Source organism: Kockovaella imperatae (genome assembly GCF_002102565.1).
Source record: "Kockovaella imperatae strain NRRL Y-17943 chromosome Unknown BD324scaffold_2, whole genome shotgun sequence".
NCBI classification, from domain to species: Eukaryota; Fungi; Basidiomycota; class Tremellomycetes; order Tremellales; family Cuniculitremaceae; genus Kockovaella; species Kockovaella imperatae.
This window is the reverse complement of record NW_019028942.1, coordinates 580,777-602,979: the sequence shown is the minus strand read 5'-3', so window position 1 is coordinate 602,979 and position 22,203 is coordinate 580,777. Positions and strand designations below refer to the sequence as shown.

The following is a 22,203-nucleotide window of genomic DNA, read 5'->3' as shown; positions in this document are numbered from 1 at the left end:
CTGTGCTCCATTTTGAGCTCAAGATCCGTGTGATAGGCTATGTTGAACAGCACGAGAATGACTCTTCACGACGACATGAATGATAGACGATGGCGGACGAGGGCCGGGCGATAGGGTTACACCTCCGCTCTAGAGGAATGCCTAGAGGACCGTTGTATTAACTGTCGGACTCTGTACACATCACTACGAATTTACGGGTAGACCTCTTGACGATCTTGACGATGTCTATACGCACAAGACCATTCCATGCATCGCGCTCAAGTCTCACTCGGCGCAGCCGAGCTGTGTATACTCCGGCGCCAAGCTGCCACTGTTCGAGGTACCTTACATCACATCGTTCGGATCCGAAATATAGGTTCGACCAAAAGTCCCGAAGTGTGTTGTTGAATACGATCATACAGTCCTATTCATTTGTGAGATCCGTGAGTAAGCTCACGATGCCTTCGACACGCCCATCATGGATCATCTCAAGCCTTTCTCAAATTCTCTCCTTCGGTGAGCTCATCCTTGCCGAGACCTCGAGCTCTACACTGCCTCTTGCTCACATGCGTCAGATGAGGAGACGGTCAAAGAGGCCATTTTGCCAGATCTTGAGTCACAGCAGAATCAAGTCAAGCTCAAGTCACATCTTCAGGCGCGTCATGGGGGCATTCGAAATACTCAACATCGCAGCTGATGAATGACAACTCTTAGGACTTTCTTGGTCCCTCTCCACCTGCAAAGATCTTCATTGACAAGTACATTGCCTATCGGTTCCCCAGTATCCAGACGAGCTCGGCCGTTTTAGCGCCAACGGTGTCGAGATCAAAGCCGAGGGCAGGAAGTCCGTCTAAGCCGTCAAAATTTGGCTCGACTGCTCCAGCTCCCACATCGGGTCCCGCAGAGGGCCCAATGTTTCGTTCTGAATCCTCCAATGGTCTGAGAGAAAATCTAGAGAACGCCTTCGGTCCCCATGCGAAGATGTACATGAAGAATCAAGCTGCTGATCAGGATCTGTTTGGTCGTTATTCTTCCAGCGGTTCTGGATCCAGCACACCGCATCAGAGACATCACGTTCAAGCTCATGAAGGTGCACGAGCTGGAGGACGGTTGACAGTACATCATGTTCCGCCCAAATCATCCGAGGCGAGCGGGAGCGGGAGCGGGAGTGGGAGTGGGACTGGTGGGACTGGCTTTGCTGATTTTGGAAAGAAAGAAGGCTCAGAAGACAGGATATGGGACATGCCGAGAAGTAAAGATGTGAAGCGTCTGGAGGAGATCAGGGAGAAATTATTAGCCGTTCAAGAGGGGAATGGAAAGGTGCAAGCAAAGCCATATCCTGAGTGCTTCTGCCAGGGTAAGTTCGACTGATGCCTATCGGGTTGTAGGTGTCTGTTCCAGAGCGATCTTCTCATGTTCGTTCTAGCCCGAAACCACCCGCTGTCCAGCTACACTCCGATCTGCCAACATTGCGGTCTCGTCGTGTGTTCCCTCCACTCAGTCTATTTGCCCTGCCCTTCCTGTCAAAACCTTCTTTTCTCCCCAGCCCAGCTCGCTCGTATCCTCCTCACGATTGAAATGGATATCAAAACGCAACTCGCTATTGAAAAAGCCGAACGTGATGCAATAGAGAGAGAACGTCAAGAACGTCTCGTGGCTGAATCAGGAGGCGGCGCATTTCCTACTTTGAATGGTGGTCCCCCTCGTCCGACTCCCGTTCCTGCTGCTTTACCAGCTCAAGAACGTCGTGTCTTGACGTTGGGTAAAGGTAAAGGTGGAAAGGGAAGAGGACGAGCGACACTCACTACCACGACCATTCGACCTATCGCTAGTCCGTCCACGACACCTGGTGAACCTGTGACGCCTCCACCGGATGATATATACCCGAGACCTAGATCTCCGCCATTGGACATTGTTCGCGTTGCAAAAGAGCTCGGCAGGGTCATGCAGTGGAGAGAAGAAGAAGATCGACCTTGGGGAAAGTTGAAGGCCGACAAGGGAGGTGGTGCACCTTTGGCATATGTCGAGTTGCCTATTGAGCATTTCATAGAGGATCATGTGGAAGGAAGGCGGAAAGCTGCGAAGAAGAAAAAGGAAGGGAGAGGTGTGGATGGGAGGGTAGTTCCTGGAGCAGCAGCGGCGTAATCGACTTCATTTTGCACCTCCTGCATGTAGTAACGATTGGGATATCGCTGCGGAGACAGTTAAGAGAACTGAATGGAACGATATACATGCAGTAGACCAGACTCGACAGCTCTGAGCTATATGATCCGAGACCAAATGATGCTTGAATTGATACGTACTCGTGGACCTCGGGATCTCACACGCGACTCACTCCGCTGGTGGCCTGATACTCCCTCTCGACAATCTCTCTAGCTTTCGCATTCTCCTCCATCTCCCTCCTCTTGGCAGTCTCACCGAGGGCCGGTCCGTCCCGCTTGAAGAGGGCGTCAATCGACTCCAAGGACATGCCAGCAGTTTCAGGATAAAAGATGTAGATGATAGGTAAGAAAGAGGCATTGATCACTGCGAAGATCTACGACGAACCGTTTCAACGCAATTCTTGGGATGCAGCAGGTGTTGACTCACGATGTAGAACTTGTAACCGATGTTCTTCAGCGCAGGTGGTGTCATCTCGACAATGGCAAAGCTGAGCAGCGGGTCAGTGAAGGGCTTTTAAGCAATTGAGAAGGACAAATCTCACTTGGTAATCCAATTGCAGAATGTCGATATAGCACTACCACGTTGACGCAGACGTAAAGGTAAGACCTCGGATGGGTAAACCCAGACGACAGCTTGGAATCCAATCTGACAAGGTTCATCAGCGTGAGTGACACTCTGTTGGTGAGATGTCCCTGACGGCGTCGTACAGTAGACTCACGGTAAACAAGCCCAAATAGACGAACAATACCGCGACCGCGACTGCACCCGCTGCTCGACTATTCGATCTCTGCACCGCACTGACACAACCCGCTTCGATGGCGAAACAGCAGGCCATGGCGGTGATAGTGACGAGCAATAACTTTCGTCTACCGACCCTATCGATGAGAAACCAGGGGATGAAAGAAGCAAGGAAGAACCATGTGAATAGACCTCCAGAAACCAGTGAGGCGTTATGTAGATTTTCACCCGCAGCGAGAACGAGGTTGGTGCTTCATAAATCAGCGATGTCAATGTGCCCGATTTAAACCTCACGCGTAATAGTTCAGGGCGTTGATACCTCCTATTTGCTGGAAGAATTGGATCGAACAGGCAATCAACAGTCTCTTTCGAGAGCTGAATTCGTCCTCTCGGAGTAAATCCGACCAAGTTCCTGATCCTACAGCAGCTTGAAGTCGAGCGGCGACCTGAAAGACTGCTCAGTGAAAGTCATGTTTCGTAGTGTCACAACTCACCAGGATCTCCTGATGTTGTTCCCTGACCATTGGGTCATCTTCTGGCTTGCCTGCAAGTCGTGAAAGTACTCTCAGAGCTTCATCCTCTCTTCCGTGCGCCGCCAGCCATCGAGGTGATTCCGGGACGAAGAACAACAAGACAATGATGGGAATGATGAATATGGCTTGTAAAGCCACTGGGACTCTCCAAGCTTTTGATCCTCCCACTTCTGTGAATCCATAACCGACCCAATAAGCCAACATGATCCCCAGGTTGAGCATCGATAGTAAGAAACAGATGAAGACCCCTCGATTTGATTTCGGGGACGATTCACTCTGAAGAACTGGATTCGTCGAATTCAAGAATCCCATCCCCAAGCCAGAGACGATCCTAGCTCCGATCAAAGCGCCTGAACTCGAAACGCCAGCTTGGAAACCCGTTCCTCCAAGCATGAGAATGGCGCCGAGCATCAGACTCCATCTTCGTCCTAAATGTTCTCCGACCGCCGCGCAAAGCAATGAACCGATCGCTGCGCCCGCTTCGTAGATGGCGACGATGGTGCCTACTAGACTTGCACTGGGATTATCGAACGTAGTCTTGAACGGTGGATTGTTGATGATACCTCCCATAACGCCCTGAGATCCCACCAAAAAAAAGGGGGAAAAGAAAAGGACAAGGTCAGATCCAGATCCTGTGTGCCTGTAGATCACAGGTCGCGAGACCCATTCACTCACATTATCATACCCGATCAACGTGAACCCGAAGGATGTCAACGCCGTGATGGTGTACAAAAGTGGCCTACCACTGTGTGAGCCAAACGTGGGTAGTAATGGCAGTCCCATGGCTAGCAGTTATCGCTCAACGTATGAGATTTGTTGCCCACGATGCATGCTGTTTTCCTTTTAACCTATATATATATATCCATCCTGAAAGATTGCTCGATCGACGATACATAGTATATTTCGCTCGGAGCTAAACTCGAGTCTCAATACCCGACGAATGAAAATTTATGACGTGCGTGCTGAGACCACCACATGAGGGCGACGAGAACGTGTACGACGCTGATGCCATTTTTGGCTGTCGGTCCGGAAATCCGGTACAGTTCTTGGGCGTGTTTCCAAACCAATCGAGAGATAGAGAAGGCAAATGTGAGATGGAGTAGGGCGGGGGCGGGCACAGTCAGACGCAGATTAAGGTCATGCATGGTTTTTATGCGTCGCACCAAGAGAACAGATACGACGTATGAAGCACCTTGAGAGCTATAGATGGATCTCCGTTACGTTCCGAGGGCTCCTTACACTATTGACTTGCCTCTACTGCCGTAGCCTCGCTTACGTGGGATTACGAGAACATCGAGAAGCCCTGTGACCCGTTTGCAGGCCAACGGTTAGTGCCTCTGACAGACACCCTTGCAGGAGAGATATCCGGGGGCTTTGAACAGACCTGAAGCTTGACGGAAGGCCAGGCAGGTGAAGGAGGCCAAGAAGAAGACCAACGCTGAGTGCGCACCTCTGCATGAAGATTTACGATCTTGACTGCTCTGTATCGGTACGATCTCATAACGAACGCAGCCTCGACAATTCAGGTGCCACGAAAAGAGTTCGCCTCGTTCGGATTATCGGTCCGGACATCAATTCATTCCGGGTGTATTTTTGGGACAACCCCGCATAAGTCAGATCTAATTACGAGTGGAGCAGCTAACTAAGGGAGTTTCTTTCTTTCTCGAGGGATCAACTTGTCTTTCAGCTAAAGGGGTTAGATCTACTGACCAGACCAACGTCCATTCGCTTTCATTTCTCGTCTAAGCGTTGACTCTGTCCGTGGTCCATCTTGACACCTCAGGAGCAATCGCACCTCGTTGTTGAACATGACCGGAGAGAAATATACGACTGTGCAGGTGAGTCGCAACGGTCTCGAGCACGCCAGACAGCTAGCTGACCGGTAGTCAATCGCCATCCCAACTGATTTATCGCGCCTGGTTTCCTCGCTTCCAAACAACAGGACATCCCCACCGCTCATCATTGCGTGGTCCAAGCTCCCTTCTTGCGTCATGGTACACACGACTCGTCCTTGAGAACCAAGTTTGATGACCGGGACGATCATGAGCCATTCGGCAAGGACCAACCATCCTTCATCTCTGTCCACGATTCTTTTAAATCCCAAATCCTCGGCTCCTCCGCAAGTATACAAGTCATAGCGGAGGATTCCAAGGCGTTCGCGCATGAAGCTGGGGTCTGGGTCGAATCAACGCAAGAAGTCTGGCTCACGAGTAACCTCTACTTTGACGGTCAACAAAATGCGAAACATCCTGAACTCCAAGCTAAGCGAGCAGAGATCAGTAAACTTGCGATTCCCTCGGGCAAAGTGACCACACGAGATGATCTCCTTGAACATATCCTCACACCCAACGGTGGATGCCCTTATGGATCATATGTGCTGTTTTGCGAACAAGGAGCTGGACCGGATAGACCCAGTTCGTTCGTCTTGGTCGATCCAAAGGACTCGTCAAAAGAGCCTATTGTCATATTGAATAACTTTTACGGTCGGCATTTCAATTCACTGAACGATGCTGTGCTGTTACCTCCGCCAAAGAACGTCAAGCTTGGCTCTGCGACTACAGACAATTCCTCTTTACCTGGTGGACCTCCCTCAGGCTGGACGTTATGGTTCACGGACCCTACATACGGGCACGAACAAGGTTTCAGACAGAAACCTCAGATGCCAAGTCAAGTCTATTGCTTTGACCCACAGACCTCCGAAGTGAGAGCTGTGGCTGATGGCTTTGATCACCCGAATGGACTATGCTTCAGTCCCGAAGGAGATGTCTGCTATGTCACAGATACGGGCTCAGTACATGGAAATGGAGATATCAGTCATCGAAGACCGGCAACGATGTGAGCTGAATGGGAGGAACCATGAGCTAATCTTCTAGCTATGCGTTTGACGTTCATTGGCCAGATGTGGATATGACAATTGGCGGCCCCACCTTACACAATCGGAGATTGTTCGCCTTCATTGACGTGGGATTACCAGATGGCAGTGAGTGCGATAAAAGTTTCCGCAGTGAATCCGTGCTTATAGGGTACTCTAATTTCTAGTCAAGTGCGACACGGCGGGCAACGTTTACTCTGGTTGTGGCGACGGTGTCCATGTGTGGAGTACGTTATAGATACGGAGAATCCGCTGACCGCTCGTAGACAAATATGGCAAGCACATTGGGAAGATGTAAGTCTCACGTGTCACCCCGATGATTCAATGATGCTGATTGATTCAGCTTCCTCGGCACATACTGCGCCAACTTCTGCTTCATCCCTGGCGGAAGGATGATATGTCTGGCAGAGGAAAAGATTTTCCTCGTCGAGGGACTTCAGGTGGAAGGAGCATTGCTGGAGCAAAAGATTTAACGACGTCCAATGACGAGAGCATGCATAAGGGATGGAGCACACTCCTTTCGTATACTTTCACACGGAATACGCCAATGTTCCAGCATGTACGACTTTGCAATCAAAGCTCCAAACTGTTTCGCAGCCAGTCCAGTCGCAAGATCTGCACCCGTTGATCTTTCCGTGCCTTTTCGGTTTTTCCTGTTTGTTTTTTTGGGCCGTTAATTTTCGTTTTTCATTTTGTTTCAAAGATCCGAGAGGCCATCGTAAAACCATGGACACAGCACTAACGGGAGTCAGCACGCACTGTTCAATACCTTGCTATATGGTCCGGAAATATTCGACAGCATCCATAGAGGCTGCGCGTAGCCTCTCCCCGCCCCTGATCATTCGACATGGGTGGGGACCCGTGTGCCAGAGGGAAAGAATCATGCCCAGTTCTCGTGACTGACTTTTATTTCTGCTTGTCGGTTTTACCGAGAGTTGGCTTGTGACTTCATGAATGGGATAAAGTGGTGATACGCTACTCTTCGGCGATGTGCCAGGAGTTGAGACGTTTCTGACTGCATGTCCGCCTGCACTGCCAAGCAGTCCCGCGGGGAGGGAAGCCGGGGGAACCAGGGGAATCGGCGGGCCCCAGTGAAGACAGTGATACACATTTATGTCGCGCATCTCAGAGACTGCTCACTTATCCTCTTCTTTCTTCACTTCCAAATCCTCACTAGTGCAGCTACCACTGCCCTCGACCTTGACTTCTCTCAAGTACCACTACAACTCCTTCGTCAACTATACACATCAAACAAATGTGAGTGAGACCTGTCAAATCCATCACCGCGACTAACTCACATTGCCACATCCAGAATGTCCAGTATCACAGTCGAGAGGCTTCCTGTGGATGAGCGAGACGAGGCTATCGCACGCCTCTTGAGGCATAAAAGTCGGATGATAAGACTCATTCATAAGGCTCTGGCATTGCAAAATGCCATTTCATCAACTAGGTGGGGCAATACCACCGAAGAAGTGAGTGGGATTTTACATCCAAACTGAGCAAGCAAAGAGACTGACGGACTGAGGAAAGAAAGAGGATATGCTCCTGGCTAGAGCTAAAAACCTCGAGACGAAAGAAAAAATGGACACGGCCCTTCTCGAGGCCAAATTGACGAACGAAGAGTTGGAGAATCACGGCTTTGTGGTACAGAGAAAGCGGACCACCTCGGGGGAGAAACGGCCAAAATCGCCATTGCCCCTTCATATTTTGAAGGAGATTCGGGAGGCCAAACTGGTCCGAAGGCTCAGCGTGGAGCTTGGCGGAGAACCGACAGAGGAGGTCTTGTTGGGAGAGGGGAGGAAGGCGTCATAAGACTGCATGTAGCGGGGAGATCGATCTGGCGGGGACAAGGGAGGATGCTAGCTTGTTTGCCGTCTAGGTATACTATAATCAAAACGTTTTGCATGGATTAGCGATTCGCGCCGAGATCGATGAAACACAATTTGGCGCTGTCGTATTTCCGTCTCCGCCTGACAGTTCTTCGGTCGCAGCGATGATCCGCCCTCGAAGCTCAAAGGACTCTCGACCGTTGACCGGGTGGCAAAGTTGGTCGACACCTTCCAAGCTCATAACATCTTTCTCTCAAGCCAGCTTGTAAAGGTGGCACGCCACCTCGCCGCCGGACTATCCTCTCGTAGTCTCCCTGCGTATCTCGATCCAAGAACTCCTTCATTTTCGTCAGTGCGTAATCATATCGCATATCAGGAGGGATGTATCGTTGAATCGGGGTCGTCACGGCTTTCTGAACCGCTGCCAATAAGGAATCGTAATTTTGGGCGTAATAGGTGTAGACATATGGTTCCCCAATGGATGCTGCCGGACCGTGTTGAGCGGTCCTGCCCGGAAACCACGGGTCAGATCGCGACGGGAAACAAAGCGATTACCTGAATGCTCACCCGGAGTACCGGTACCATCCATCCTGCCGCATGTTTTTCTCAAAATAAGGGACGATAACGGGGGTTCCTTGGCACAATGCAGTGTACACACTTGGACTTTGTGATGGCGCGCCGATTCCGAGGATCGCCTTGACGTTGCCTACCAGATGCTCGTAGTCGGTTCGAGTCTGTCGCGGGAGTACAACGAGACCATCAGGGAGCTGATGATCGGGCTCCTCTCGAGCTGTCGTCAGGATTGTGACTCTAGGATTGAGCTTCTCAGCTGCCAATTGCGTCCAGAACGATCTCGGGGACACATAGTGGAAGTCGAAATATCCTGAGAGAAAAGGTTAGGGTGAAGTACCTTCGATGAATCACTTGACCGCTTGGCATAGATGAGTATCGAGTCGTTCCGATCTTGTTGCGGGATATGGGACAGGGCAAGGCATGACTTTTCGATGGAATAGGGCAGATGCGTATGTCCAGGCTGAGGCCAGGGGCTGATAGAGTATGAGGAGGAAGACCCTGAGATCGGACTGTATACCTCCTACTCACGTCGCTATCCACTGCTGACCTAGTGGATGATACGTCCAGTCTCCGTATTCCGTCAATCCCCACCAGTAGTCATTATTGGCGATCTCCAGCGGTCTTGCTCCCCACTGCGAAACGTTCAGCTCAGAGGATTTGAGGTTAAGGGAACTCACATAATCAACGACAGTCAGAGCCCAGATGGGAATGCTTCCACGGTCTTCATCTGGTATTACTCTCGAGAGATTCTCTTCGCCGATTGGCGGTGTGTAATCCGCCGCCGCTATGCATCGTGGATCCGTCACGCAGGAAACGATTTCGACATCGGCAACCCAAATTGATCGGCTGGTCAGGTCATAGTGTCAATCCCCAAACCTCAAGGGCTCTGAGATCAAGAGACCCACTAGATATCAGGCACCATCTCCACGACCTCTATCCAATTCTCATAAGGTCCCACGGCGATCCAAAAAAATCTCAGTTCGTCCAGCATTTCTACGAGACTCGTCATCCATATCGTTTCGCCTGTGGTAGCGTGCTCAAGGACCAAAGCGGTGTACCACCAACCAGCGATGATGAGGGGTCTGGGCGGACAATCGACGTGGGCTGGATCAGACAGAGGAAGGTAACAAGAGAGGAGGGACTGGAGAGCGTGAATGTTGTGGGAGTGTGTAAATGTCCAAGAGGGCTGGGATAAGAATATGGTGAGTTCTGAGGCAGAAGGACGAAGGTGCAATGCTATCTCACTGTCCTCCCTCTTGTTCTCGCTTCAAAACCTTTTCCACTTGTCTGTATCGCTTCGCTCGGCTGCACCCGAGCGGGTCGTCCACCTCGGCCCAAGTCGAATTCCAAGATCCACAATCGTCTGGACCCACATCCATGTACCATGGTCGACTCACACGCGGCGGGATGGTCTGTCCAATCAGAAGGTCAAACCTCCATGGAGAGGTCCGGGTGTAGCCGTACAAGAGCATCAGCCCTGTGATCAGGCAGAGGGCTAGTACGGCATGGATGGACCTTCGTCTAATCGTAGGTCGTATCATGGATGGTATGCGAACAAGGACTGTCAGAAGGGTCAGTAAAAGGGAATAGAATCAGCATGTCAGCGTATCTTTCACATTCTCATCACCAGCAGGTCAATAAGCGATCATCGCGCGCGCGTTCGGTCCTTTGCGCCAGTTCCTTTGGTTTGCGCATCACGAGAGCTGTGTGGCCATGAACAGGCTTTATAGGCACAGAGTCCTCTCCCCCTCTCTCTCTCTCTGAAGATATTGGTGGATGCCATGGAAGTTCAGACTGTGACCCGGCTTCGTATCTCAACCAACTGACCATCGTCTTCTCTCTTGTTGACAGTGATGATGGGGGAGGCTACGTAGCATCAATCGGTTGGCTGATGATGTCACACACACACACCCTTGACCGACGGATAGTTTTTTGTAATGGGTATTAGGATCATCCGAATTCAATTTGCTAATGAAATAAGTCCATTAATAAGAGTCATTCCAATCGACCCTCGTGGTCCTCGTCACTATCATCTACTCTCATCTTTCCGCAGCTGCTTGAAGAAAACTGTACATTTGAGTCCACAAAGTTACATTCTATCCCTCACGCAAAGTTCGTCTCAGCTTGGGGGAGTCTCGGTGGTCGGCGACCTCTCTACATTGACTACAGCGCCTGGAATCGACAGTCGTCTCCCTCTCCGCCTGAACACTTTCCCACCTCCTCCCCCCCTCCCCCTCGCCGCATAGGAAAAGCCGGGTGTATCCGGTTCACATTTCCAAGCTAGCACGAGAACGGCGTAAAGGGGTGTATATGTGTGTGTGAACTGAGAAGGAAGATAATCGACCTGGGACATCCAATCGATCTTGGGATTGACCTTTCATACACATCGTCAAACATACAGTCTACTTAAGAGCTTTTTCAGCCCCTGCAATCACAGGTGACGACAGCACACAGGCTCGGGCTCAAGGGCAGGAAAAACGGGGGAACACCTAAAGGATTCACATCCTGGTTCGGAACGTCTCTCTCGCCTGACGTAGTCCTCATTCGCCTTTACGTGTGTCTGGATTGGCCCAAGGCGAGCCACCATGGGCAACACCTCTTCACATGAAGGATCGGGTGCCCCCACTCCGGGGAACAATGGCCAACCATCTACTTCGACTCATCCTTCCTCGGGTAGCACGCCTACAGTGACCGCTAGACCCATTCCAACGTCCAGCAGTGGTGCTCATCCTGCTCCTGGTGGATTTCATTCTGGACTGACGCCTCCACCCAGAACGCCAAGTCCCCCGCCACCTTCTACTCCCCCTCTCCTCCCTTACGGCGGTCATCTCTCACCACAGAATCCTCATGCTCTCGCCTTGCCACAAGCTATGGACTACAGTAAGACCATCGTCAGTCGTCTCGTCATGGAGGCGAGGCTGGCTCCGTTCTACCGTGGTATCGAGGATTATGAGGAGGATTTCACAGAAGTTGATATCGGGCGGATACTGGACGAAGTGAGGCAAAAGGATCTCGAGGAAAACGTCCAGAACTCGGTGGTGGAACATATGAAGTTTGAGCGGGAAGGATCGAGCAAGGTCGGAACACAGGTCGTCAAGAAGATTGGCATCCATAAAGGACGGGATCATAAACATGAAGAAGAGCGAGATGAAGCCTATAGGCGGGAGAAGAGAGCATACCTAGGAGCAGTAGAGTGTCCGATCTGTTTCCTGGTGAGTGCGGTGTCCTTGAATCTGATCACTGGCTCATGCGACACCAAAAGAATTATCCACCAAATATCAATACCACTCGGTGCTGTCAGCAACCCATCTGTACTGAATGTTTTGTCCAAATCAAACGATCCGAAGCCACTATTACGCATCTCGAGTCGGATCCTGCAAGTTGTCCGTTCTGTGTCGAGACGGATTTCGGTGTCATATACGAACGCCCACCCCTCCCTTCATCATCTTCTCTGCACGCCATGTCGCCACCGGACGGATCTGCACTGTCCATCTCGCCGAGCTCGCCTCCTGGTCCCGAACTTCAAGGTGGCCTCAGTCAAGCTTTGACGTCCCAGGATGAAGACGCAGAGCTGGGCGTGGGAATCGGGATGAACCCAAAGGCTCAGGAAACGATCAGACGAAAAAGCGTCAGCTCGAAAGCAAAAGAAGTAGTCCTCATTGGTAGGTGGTATGACCGGGTAACCCTGACTCACCATACAGACGAGATCCGACCAGACTGGGAGAGAAAGCTCAACGCTGTCAAGGCGGCGGCCGCGAGAAAGGCTGCGAGGCGTGTTGTCATGCGACAGGTACGTCAGCTGGCAAGGGTGTATGCTGACGTACGTAAGGTCGGAGATCGTCTCATCCCTATCGGCTACACATCAGCTCGTGCACCCGGCACTGCCGATTTCAGCTCGTCAGCACCGGCTAGCGGGCAGCGCAGTGGATCTGGGAGTGGCAGCTCCACGCCATCTCGTCGAGACAGACGGCGGACAGGATCGCGCGGACGTGATTTAGAAGAGGTGAGCATCCCCTTTCAGCCCTTCTCTACCTCTCCTCGCTCTTTGTTGAACGAATCCCTAGCTCATGATCATGGAGGCTATGCGCCTCTCTCTCATCGACCATGAGGAACATCAACGCAAGCAGGATGACGAGATCAGAAACGGAACTCCTGGACCTGGATCAAGCTCAGCCATCATCATACAAGGACCTCAATCTAGGCGTGTCTCCGATCCTCACGGGAACAAGGAAAAAACGTCGACAGCCTCCAAGTTGTTCTCCAAGATTGGAGGAAGATCGAGATCTGGCAGTGCCGCAAGTTCTCTCAAGCACGTTACATTCTCAGCATCCAATCCCAATTTGCCTGGTCCCAGTCGATCACCCAATCCGGGAAGCGTGACTCCGAATCGATCTACCACGCCACCATCCGGGTCCGTTCTCTCGTCGCCTGTCGTTCCTTCGAGTGGTCCATCACCCACTACCATTCTACCAAGTAGTCCACTCTCCTCAACCCAAGTCAACTCAGCGTCGCTCAGTCGATCCCCGCCAAAAAGCATGAGCCCATCGACCGGAGCTCCCGTGGCACCCATCACGACGTTGACGAATGCCAATCAATCCAAGGGTCCCGCTGTACCCGCCAAGAATCCACCACCACCTCAGGCTTTGGATCTGCCTACGCCCATCAACCAACCGCATTCGTCAATCCTTGACGATGCGCCTGCAATACCAGCTCCATTAGGCCACAGTCCCATGTCTTCGTCCAGGATATCTCAGGATGGCCCTGCTGGGCTACCGAGACTCAGCTTGGATATGCCTACATTGACACCTGACCATCCTCGTTCATCGACTGAGAATACTTCACATTTCAAAGGCGGTGTCGGATTCGAGCATGAAGAAGAGAGTGGATCAGGATCAGTTGCAGGATATGGTGTAAGACCCGGTATGGCTGAAAGAACCGAGACGGGATTGAGTACCATTCCCTCGGAGAGAAATTACGCGGCGTTAGACAGTGATGAAGAGGTGTGAGTGAGGGGTCTGGATGTCAAGGACTTTTGGGTGGACATTTTTTGCTCAGACTGTTTCAACTGTCATTCACATACATGTCCTCTCTTCCTGTTCACCCATAGTCATCGTTCCCATAGTTTTATGTCCGCACTCCCTTGTAAAATTGATATTACTTACCTCGTTACGGAGTGTATAGATGGAAAGAATGAATGGTTCAATCAGTGTTCGCAGCGAAATGGCGATCGCCGCCGAGTGACGTCAGGTGACGCTTGAGGCGGATGCATGTGTGGTGTGCATTTTACTATTACAGATCGATATTTATTGGCGTTTTGGTTCGAACCACCACTTGAGCATCTTCTTTCCCAACCAGCCTTTTGAACAACCTTGCTACTGCCGACTGTTGAATCTGAAGCCATGTCCATGTTCCGAATAGCCTCCCGAAGACTCGCTTTGAGCGCTTCGTTTCCCAAGAGACAATTCGCTTCGAGCAGTTTTGTAGCTGCCAGTCGTCATGGCAATGACCCGGAAGTGAGTACGGTGACCGTATGAGCTGGCAGGCCTCCCGAGGCGTAAAGGAACTAGTCAGGGACACACGTGTAGGATGGATGCTGACCATGTATAGGTTCTCGGGCGAGAGAAGGCTAGAAATCTGAAGGGGACTCAAGACAGTGTATGTCAACGTTTTGAGATAATTCTTTGAACCCTCCGTTAAATCAACTTAGTCTACCCCTTTCAAAGAGGGTGCACCAGGATGGAACGAGCATCTAGCTGTGAGTGAGATGGATCCTAGTATCATCATCGTATGGAACATTCAGATGCCGCCTCGTTACGGACAGATAGCCTGCCTGTGTCATTGGGATCCGTTTCACTGACGTCCCCTTGCAGTCGGACTCCGAGGCCGCAGTCAAGGTGCGTCCAGGACTACCGTCGTGAAGAGAAGACCAAGTCAATACTGATGAGCTCGATGCCTCAGGCTGATCACCATACCAAGCATGAGAAGCCAACGAAGGAGTTACAAGATGCCACGGTTGCGCGTGAGTCGGCGATCGTTCAATGCACATGATGTGGTGTGCGAGAACGACCGAGGCTGACGCCAAGGCTGCAGAGACTCATGCGCACCATGATAAGGGAGGACACAAGCATGGAGTCGAGCACCACGATGCAAAGCACCAAAAGGCTCAGACTGGCAGTGAAGAGGCCGTGAGTGTGATGATATCAGTCATTGGTCCGGGGACACCGGCAAATCCGCATCGTTGTCAGCCACGGCGCGCGTACAATGCCCCAAAGCCTCAATTCTCTCTCTCTCTCTTCTGAGTTCACTGCTGACCCGCGCAACTCTTCAGGTCAAGGCTGATCGAGGTGACCACTGATCTATCCAGCATCCCCTTGGTTGTCAAGGTCGACAGGCCAGAGACGGAGACCTCAGGAAGATGAGCCGCAGCCCGAATACATACCGTGTACCATGAATCAGCAATAACAGTAGCTTCTGAGAATGCAATGCATCATCGCTAGCTGAAGATGAATAACCTTCATGCTTTGACTTGCCTATTCTGTCATTGGTCAGAGAGAGTATTAGTACTGTGAGGGTTGTGGCTGGAATGTCTGTCTCCCGGTTAAAAATTATCACTGGGTTAGCCGGGATTTCTTGTTGCACGAAACACACAGAGACAAGGGTGCTGCTGCTGTTGCTGCTGCTTGACTTCTACCCTTCTCACACATCCACAGTCATCTATAGACAGGCTTTCATAGACCACAAGCTCCCATCCAGCAGCATCACATCTCATCCGTCACCATGGCAACGCAGGAGAATCTCAAAACCTACACCAAGGAAGAGGTGGCCAAGGTACGCGTTGGCCGCTTCCGTTCCCGTTGTCAAGAGGGGCGAAATCGCAGCATCTTCGATCGAATCTTTTGCTGACCTCCTGAACCAATCATAGCACAATACCAAAGGTGATCTCTGGATCATCGTCAATAGCTATGTCTATGACTTGTCAAAATTCGCCAATCTTCATCCGGGAGGTGCGGGTGTTCTCCTCGATCAGGAAGTAGCGGGTCAAGATGCGACGACCGTATTTTTTGGATTACACAGAAGCGAAGTCCTCATGAAACCTCAGTATGATAGGTTAAAGATCGGTCAAGTGCAAGGCGAGAAGCCGCAGATCAAGATGCCTCTGCCGGGTGATCTCTCCACGGTGGGTCTCAATTCAAAGTTTAAGCGATGAAATTACAGTGCTGACGATGATGATCGCAGGTACCTTATGGAGAGCCAACTTGGCTCACCCCAGAGTTTAAAAGTCCATACTACAAGCAGTCTCACAGGGATCTCCAGAAGGGTACGTTACTCCCTCTTCCACCGTTCAATGTCCTTCTAATGCGCACTGACCTCTTTACCCCCGCCTAGCTGTCCGCAAGTTTGTCGACGAAGTGCTGTATCCCGATGCACAGCTCTGCGAAGAGAATGGCAAGCGAGCAAGCAAGGAGGTTCTAAAAGCCATGGCGTGAGAGTCTAACGTGCACCATGGCGATAAGCTGATGCAGGGTCTCAGCGAAAACGGATTCAATCGTATGCGACTCGGACCTGGAAAACACCTTCACGGCCAAAACTTGATGGGAGGGGTCGTAAAGGGAGAAGAGTTTGATTATTTCCAGTAAATCTTCACTGCAGGGCTGCAGTGTCCTGTGCTGATGGCCTTTTGACACAGCGAGATGGTCCTTACGCAAGAGCTCGTACGTATTGCCGCGAGAGGTTATGCAGATGGTCTCAATGCTGGAATGGTGATCGGTCAGTCGAGCACGGGTTCGATCAGAGGTTCTTGCTGACTTGTACCTAGGTCTCCCTCCGGTTCTCAACTTTGGTCAAGAGCCACTGAGATCAAAAGTCCTCGATGAAGTTTTCAGGGGCGAGAAGGTCAGGTCCCATTTACGATTTCGGGTTGACTCTCCACAGGTAATCAGCTTGGCTATCTCCGAGGCGTTCGCCGGATCAGACGTCTCTGGCCTTAAGACTGAGGCTGTCCGCAGTGAAGATGGCAAGAGTTGGACCATCAATGGTACTAAGAAGTGGATCTCGGGAGGCATGCACAGTGACTACTTTGTGAGTAAAGATAACGGCCCCGCCATGCCTTGGCGACGTATCTCTAATGCTAGACAGACCGTCGGGGCTCGCACAGATGGAGGATTGACAGTCTTCCTCGTGCCTCGATCCGAAGGCGTTGAGACGAAGCAGATCAAGACGTCTTACTCTACTGCCGCCGGAACAGCCTACATCACCTTTGACAATTGCGTTGTACCTGATGAAAATCGATTGGGAGAAGTCGATGCAGGCCTGTTGGTCATCCTCAGTAACTTCAACCATGAACGGTTCATCATGGTCTGCGCCAGTGTCCGGAGTAGTCGCGCCATCGTCGAGGAGAGTATGAAGTAAGTCTTGTGAATGAAACCAGGACCGAAGCTTGTTGACTGATCCCACTGCCTCTTCTCTTAGATGGGCATCCCAGCGAATCGTCTTTGGCAAGCCTCTCATGTCTCAAGCGGTCATTCGTAGCAAATTTGCAAGTATGATCGCCAAGGTCGAGGCTATGCAAGCATGGCTCGAGAATGTGAGTCAAGCGCTGGATATAGGATTTGGGTATCTCGCTCATGCATCTACACAGGTGACTTATCAAATGTGCCACATGGTAGGACATGTTATACCGGCAGATAGACGACCTCGCTGACTGTATCTAGACCTACAAAGAACAGTCTCGAAACCTCGGTAGGTCGAGTTGGGAAGATCGAAAGGCACCGTGACTGAGATTATGCCGGTGAAGCTGGTCAAATCGCCTTCCTCAAGGTTTATGCCACCCGAGCTGCATCTGAGATATCTGACGACGCTGTGCAAATGTAAGTGGCAACATCACTGGGACACAGAAAGTGTATTCATCTGCTGATACACTCCTATCAGTTGGGGAGGTCGAGCGCTGACCAAGACTGGAATGGGCAAAAGAGTGAGCAGATTTACACACGTCGGCTAATAATTCATGGCTAATGATATCACAGATCGGTGCGGATTGGCTGCAATTTGTATCCGTCTGAGCTTGAGCTGATCGTTTGCCTGTTTGTCTTCAGAGCTCTTCCAAAGGAGCAATAAGTTTGATGCGGTCCTTGGAGGTGCTGAAGATGTCCTCGCGGATCTTGGAGTTCGACAAGCAATGCGGAAGATGCCTGCCGACGTCAGACTCTGAGAATGTCCAGCCGTTTTAGATCGACTACAAACTTCTCATCTTCGCTGTAGCACTGTTGTTCTTTGCTCTGCTCCCTGCTTTGCATGTCTCACTTTGCTGTATAGCCAGAGGCTTCCACTTCAAAGCCGTGCAAACACGCACATTGACAGACTCGAGCTCCCGCCACGGAACAGCACGCCAGGATGATCTCTCTAATCATCCGAAAAAGCCGAAAATAACGGTACATCACGTGACTCGGATGCTCCGCCGCGGTTTGAAACCGGGTCGATCCTTTAAGAGTTGGTAGGTATGCTGAGAGTGTTAGCCATCGTTGAGTAACTTGGGAAAACACTTGCTGTCCTGATTGGGACCTCTGATCGAGGGCTGAAGACCTCCACATATATCTGGGAACCTTCCACTGCTGCCTCAAGATGATGCGCATTCGGCCGGCGGCGAGGAATCTCGCCAGGCAACCCCTGAGAACAACAACGCCATGTCGTCAAATCGCTTCTCTGTCCCTCCTCTCACATCGTGCTTCCCAGCCTCGTACAGTCACCAGAGAGTATGCGACTGAGGCTGCTACTCCGCCTAGCCCAAATGACATTTTCGCCAATGGATCCAATGCGTACTACGTTGAAGAGATGTATCGTCATTGGAAACAGGATGCCAAATCGGTTCACGTCTCGTGGCAAACGTACTTTGCAGGACTCGACAAGGGTCTTCCATCAGCCTCCGCGTACACTCCACCACCAGGCATAGCTAGTGGACCCGCTATGGCTAGTGGCGCTGTCTCTAGTATCGACGTCTCGGCAAACAGTGGTGAAGTGACTGATTACTTAAAGGTGAGAGAGAAAAAACAAGCAACCCAAGCAATGGGACGATCCGAGACTAGTGTTGACATGATATCACAGGTTCAACTCTTGGTCCGTGCTTATCAAGTCACTGCCAACCACGTCGCCAAGCTCGATCCACTGGGCATCGCCGATGCTGATCTTGACACTCGGACCCCTCCAGAGCTCAAATTGGAGTACTATGGATGGACAAAGGACGATCTGAGCAAGGAGTTCAAAATCAACAGTATCCTACCACGATTCGTCGGCAAGGTCCCCGATGACACTATGACCCTCGGGCAGATCATTGACGAGCTCACAAGGATGTATTGTGAGTTGGAGTTTGAACTGAGAAACTGCTGATTCCGTTTCAGGCTCGCACATTGGTGTTCAATACGTTCACATCACCGATCGAGGACAGTGCGACTGGATCAGAGAACGTATCGAGGTCCCTCAACAATGGAACTATACGACTGAGGAGAAACGAATGATCCTCGACCGTACCATGTGGTCTGAGCTCTTTGAGAAATTCATCGCGTCAAAGTACCCCAATGAGAAACGATTTGGATTGGAAGGTTGCGAATCTTTGATCCCCGGAATGAAAGCTTTGATCGACCGATCAGTCGACGCGGGAGTCAAATCCATCGTCATTGGTATGCCTCATCGTGGTCGTCTCAACGTGCTTGGAAACGTCATTCGAAAACCCATCGAAGCCATCTTGAACGAATTCGCAGGAAACGCCGACAAGGATGACTCGGGCGGTGGAGATGTCAAATACCATTTAGGTGCCAATTATGTCAGGCCCACACCTTCCGGTAAAAAGGTATCGCTGTCTCTCGTTGCCAATCCCTCGCATTTGGAAGCTGAGGACCCCGTCGTCCTTGGAAAAACCCGCGCCATACAACACTTTGAAGACGACGAGTCTTCACACACTACGGCTATGGGAGTCTTGTTGCACGGAGATGCCGCATTTGCGGGACAGGGTGTCGTCTATGAGACAATGGGAATGCAGAACCTGCCAAATTATGGAACGGGAGGAACCATTCACTTGATCGTCAACAGTAAGTCGACTCTCTACTGTGGACCCTTCTGACATATACATAGATCAAATTGGATTCACAACCGATCCTCGATTTGCAAGATCCACCCCTTACCCCTCTGATATCGCCAAGGCCATAGACGCCCCCATCTTCCACGTCAATGGAGACGATGTTGAAGCTGTCAACTTTGTCTGCTGTCTCGCTGCCGATTGGCGAGCCAAGTTCAAGAAGGACGTGGTTATCGACATTGTCTGTTACAGACGATACGGACACAACGAAACCGATCAGCCTTCTTTCACTCAACCTTTCATGTACAAGGCCATCCAGAAACAACCGACCGTTTTGACCCTTTACACTGACAAGCTCATCAAAGAGGGAACGTTCACCGAGAAGGAAGTCGATGAACACCGACAATGGGTGTGGGGAATGCTGGAAAAGGCCCAGGACGCAGCTCGAGACTACACACCATCGCCCAGGGAATGGCTCTCTTCGTCTTGGGAAGGTTTTCCCACCCCCAAAGAGCTCGCTGAAAACGTCTTGCCCCATCTCCCCACTGGATCCGATGAGCATACTCTGAAGCGAGTTGGAGAGGTCATCTCCAGCTTCCCAGAAGGCTTCACGCCACACAAGAACCTCGCCCGTATCATTGCTTCGCGTGGCAAGGCAGTCTCAGAAGGAAAGGGCATCGACTGGTCCACGGCAGAGGCACTCGCATTTGGCGCCTTGTGTCTTGAAGGGACTCACGTACGAGTCTCTGGTCAAGATGTTGAACGAGGAACCTTTTCTCAGCGCCATGCGGTCGTTCATGACCAGGAGAATGAACAGACCTACGTCGCGCTCAAACATCTTGGAAGCGAACAGGGCTCTTTCACCGTCACCAACTCACACTTGTCTGAATTTGGTACCCTTGGATTCGAGCTCGGTTACTCGCTCGTCTCGCCAAACAGTTTGACCATTTGGGAAGCTCAGTTTGGAGACTTTAGTAACAGTGCACAGGTGTGTCAAGTCTTGTTAAAAGGTTTACTGAGCTAACGGTCTACAGGTTATCATTGATCAATTTGTGAGAGCGATCAGAACCTCGCAAACGCTGTGTCGCTGATAAGAAACTGCAGATTTCCTCTGGAGAAAGGAAATGGCTTCAAAGAACCGGATTAGTCATGTCCCTCCCTCATGGATATGACGGTCAAGGTCCTGAACATAGTTCTGGAAAGATTGAGCGATTCCTGTCTCTCGTGGACGACGATCCGAGAGTCTATCCATCGCCTGAGAAGCTGGAGAGGGCCCACCAGGACTGCAACATGCAGGTGGTGTACCCAAGTACACCAAGCAATCTGTTCCATGTCCTCCGACGTCAGGTGAGTGCTATATGCTATGTGAAGGAGGGCGGTGCTGATGGTATCCCAAAGAATTTGAGGGATTTCAGAAAGCCCTTGATTCTCTTCTTCTCCAAATCTCTTCTTCGACATCCTCTCGTCAAATCAGACCTATCAGAATTCATCGGCGACTCAAGCTTTCAGAGATATCTACCGGAAACGGGTACGGACGACCTCGTCCCTCCAGAGCAGGCTAGGCGGGTATTGCTGTGTACAGGACAAGTATACTATCAACTACTCAAGGAGCGACAAGAAAAGGGTATCAAGGATGTCCACATTGCCCGAGTGGAGCAACTCTCTCCTCTTCCATACGAGCTCATCAGCCCCGATCTCGACAAATATGGTAAAGATACCGAGATCTTCTGGGTCCAGGAGGAAGTGAGTCAGGTCATCATGTAAAATGACTGACATGACAGCCACTGAACAATGGAGCCTGGGTATACATTCAGCCTAGACTACAGCAAATTCTGAAGAGATCGGAGAAACATGGGCATAAAGTACCCATTTACGTCGGACGTAAACCCAGTTCCAGTGTCGCTACTGGAAGTAAAAAGGTGAGCCTTCTCAGAACACCGTTGCGCAGCACCTTGATCTAATCGACTACCACTCAGGCTCACGCCGCTGAAATTGCGATGATCAACGAGCAGGCATTCGCCCAGGGGTGAGTCAACCACCAGCTCATCAGTTCAAAACGCCACAAGAATCTGACTCATGATGGTAGCAATCCTGATGTCGTCGATGGCGTCGTGGACGGTCCGGAAGACAAAGTGATCAAGTCCCAGGCTGGAGAGACGGTTCGTTCTCGGGGCAGGCCTAAGAAGACCGCCGCCTGAAGGGGGGAAGAGGAAGATAGATGCAGGAGAAGCGGTTGCAGCTGACTGACACACCTCCTGCGTTGAGGAATGCTCTCTCTCTCTCTCTTTCTATTTCTACCTGACGAGGACCACAGCATTCATCCAGTGCGAAGCCATGCATCGCATTTGACAGGGACTCGTTCTAACCTTGGACGGGATGCATCATACAGACATGAATAGTTTGGAAAAAAAGAGGTGACATACAAGGTTATTTTTCCTACGTCGCAGGCCC

The 22,203-nt window shown here is 51.1% G+C and overlaps 9 protein-coding genes across 9 annotated transcripts; 6 read left to right on the top strand and 3 right to left on the bottom strand.

The window, feature by feature from the left end:
* Nucleotides 1-398: 398 nt before the first annotated feature.
* On the top strand, nucleotides 399-2,184 carry BD324DRAFT_234906 (hypothetical protein). The gene is made up of 3 exons (XM_022012244.1): nucleotides 399-422; nucleotides 694-1,336; nucleotides 1,406-2,184. Exons 2-3 carry the CDS (start codon nucleotides 892-894, stop codon nucleotides 2,122-2,124), a joined length of 1,164 nt encoding a protein of 387 aa, XP_021873577.1. The 5' UTR covers nucleotides 399-422; nucleotides 694-891; the 3' UTR covers nucleotides 2,125-2,184.
* A 1-nt stretch (nucleotide 2,185) lies between these two features.
* Nucleotides 2,186-4,254, bottom strand: BD324DRAFT_234893 (putative hexose carrier protein). The gene is made up of 6 exons (XM_022012243.1): nucleotides 3,375-4,254; nucleotides 3,175-3,326; nucleotides 2,861-3,131; nucleotides 2,684-2,787; nucleotides 2,569-2,629; nucleotides 2,186-2,515 (listed from the first exon to the last, which is right to left on the bottom strand). The coding sequence occupies exons 1-6, from the start codon at nucleotides 4,194-4,196 to the stop codon at nucleotides 2,300-2,302; spliced, it is 1,626 nt and encodes a 541-aa protein (XP_021873576.1). The 5' UTR covers nucleotides 4,197-4,254; the 3' UTR covers nucleotides 2,186-2,299.
* A 710-nt stretch (nucleotides 4,255-4,964) lies between these two features.
* On the top strand, nucleotides 4,965-6,822 carry BD324DRAFT_614990 (hypothetical protein). Its single transcript, XM_022014671.1, has 6 exons — nucleotides 4,965-5,251; nucleotides 5,356-6,248; nucleotides 6,287-6,393; nucleotides 6,453-6,512; nucleotides 6,552-6,579; nucleotides 6,629-6,822. Exons 1-6 carry the CDS (start codon nucleotides 5,222-5,224, stop codon nucleotides 6,756-6,758), a joined length of 1,248 nt encoding a protein of 415 aa, XP_021873575.1. The 5' UTR covers nucleotides 4,965-5,221; the 3' UTR covers nucleotides 6,759-6,822.
* Nucleotides 6,823-6,985: 163 nt separating this feature from the next.
* Nucleotides 6,986-7,863, bottom strand: BD324DRAFT_234849 (hypothetical protein). Its single transcript, XM_022012242.1, has 3 exons — nucleotides 7,584-7,863; nucleotides 7,426-7,505; nucleotides 6,986-7,374 (listed from the first exon to the last, which is right to left on the bottom strand). The coding sequence occupies exons 1-3, from the start codon at nucleotides 7,695-7,697 to the stop codon at nucleotides 7,059-7,061; spliced, it is 510 nt and encodes a 169-aa protein (XP_021873574.1). The 5' UTR covers nucleotides 7,698-7,863; the 3' UTR covers nucleotides 6,986-7,058.
* Nucleotides 7,864-8,040: 177 nt separating this feature from the next.
* On the bottom strand, nucleotides 8,041-10,191 carry BD324DRAFT_234792 (hypothetical protein). Its single transcript, XM_022012241.1, has 7 exons — nucleotides 9,933-10,191; nucleotides 9,593-9,873; nucleotides 9,365-9,533; nucleotides 9,216-9,319; nucleotides 9,039-9,160; nucleotides 8,682-8,997; nucleotides 8,041-8,621 (listed from the first exon to the last, which is right to left on the bottom strand). Exons 1-7 carry the CDS (start codon nucleotides 10,071-10,073, stop codon nucleotides 8,297-8,299), a joined length of 1,458 nt encoding a protein of 485 aa, XP_021873573.1. The 5' UTR covers nucleotides 10,074-10,191; the 3' UTR covers nucleotides 8,041-8,296.
* A 1,081-nt stretch (nucleotides 10,192-11,272) lies between these two features.
* BD324DRAFT_640943 (hypothetical protein) lies at nucleotides 11,273-13,693 on the top strand (the record flags this gene model as incomplete). Its single annotated transcript, XM_022017384.1, has 5 exons — nucleotides 11,273-11,899; nucleotides 11,950-12,349; nucleotides 12,389-12,477; nucleotides 12,517-12,690; nucleotides 12,752-13,693. The coding sequence occupies 5 exons, from the start codon at nucleotides 11,273-11,275 to the stop codon at nucleotides 13,691-13,693; spliced, it is 2,232 nt and encodes a 743-aa protein (XP_021873572.1).
* Nucleotides 13,694-13,994: 301 nt separating this feature from the next.
* On the top strand, nucleotides 13,995-15,192 carry BD324DRAFT_614981 (hypothetical protein). The gene is made up of 7 exons (XM_022014669.1): nucleotides 13,995-14,200; nucleotides 14,295-14,342; nucleotides 14,395-14,442; nucleotides 14,558-14,581; nucleotides 14,646-14,706; nucleotides 14,778-14,872; nucleotides 15,016-15,192. Exons 1-7 carry the CDS (start codon nucleotides 14,087-14,089, stop codon nucleotides 15,040-15,042), a joined length of 417 nt encoding a protein of 138 aa, XP_021873571.1. The 5' UTR covers nucleotides 13,995-14,086; the 3' UTR covers nucleotides 15,043-15,192.
* A 138-nt stretch (nucleotides 15,193-15,330) lies between these two features.
* BD324DRAFT_614975 (acyl-CoA dehydrogenase/oxidase) lies at nucleotides 15,331-18,030 on the top strand. The gene is made up of 16 exons (XM_022014668.1): nucleotides 15,331-15,515; nucleotides 15,610-15,864; nucleotides 15,924-16,005; nucleotides 16,074-16,170; nucleotides 16,219-16,320; nucleotides 16,375-16,454; nucleotides 16,504-16,580; nucleotides 16,620-16,766; nucleotides 16,824-17,092; nucleotides 17,157-17,271; nucleotides 17,326-17,349; nucleotides 17,399-17,426; nucleotides 17,482-17,554; nucleotides 17,616-17,658; nucleotides 17,704-17,707; nucleotides 17,780-18,030. Exons 1-16 carry the CDS (start codon nucleotides 15,465-15,467, stop codon nucleotides 17,893-17,895), a joined length of 1,563 nt encoding a protein of 520 aa, XP_021873570.1. The 5' UTR covers nucleotides 15,331-15,464; the 3' UTR covers nucleotides 17,896-18,030.
* A 136-nt stretch (nucleotides 18,031-18,166) lies between these two features.
* BD324DRAFT_614969 (Thiamin diphosphate-binding protein) lies at nucleotides 18,167-22,109 on the top strand. Its single transcript, XM_022014667.1, has 9 exons — nucleotides 18,167-18,716; nucleotides 18,786-19,035; nucleotides 19,079-19,765; nucleotides 19,809-20,740; nucleotides 20,787-20,804; nucleotides 20,857-21,099; nucleotides 21,151-21,495; nucleotides 21,534-21,671; nucleotides 21,729-22,109. Exons 1-9 carry the CDS (start codon nucleotides 18,306-18,308, stop codon nucleotides 21,780-21,782), a joined length of 3,078 nt encoding a protein of 1,025 aa, XP_021873569.1. The 5' UTR covers nucleotides 18,167-18,305; the 3' UTR covers nucleotides 21,783-22,109.
* Nucleotides 22,110-22,203: the final 94 nt, after the last annotated feature.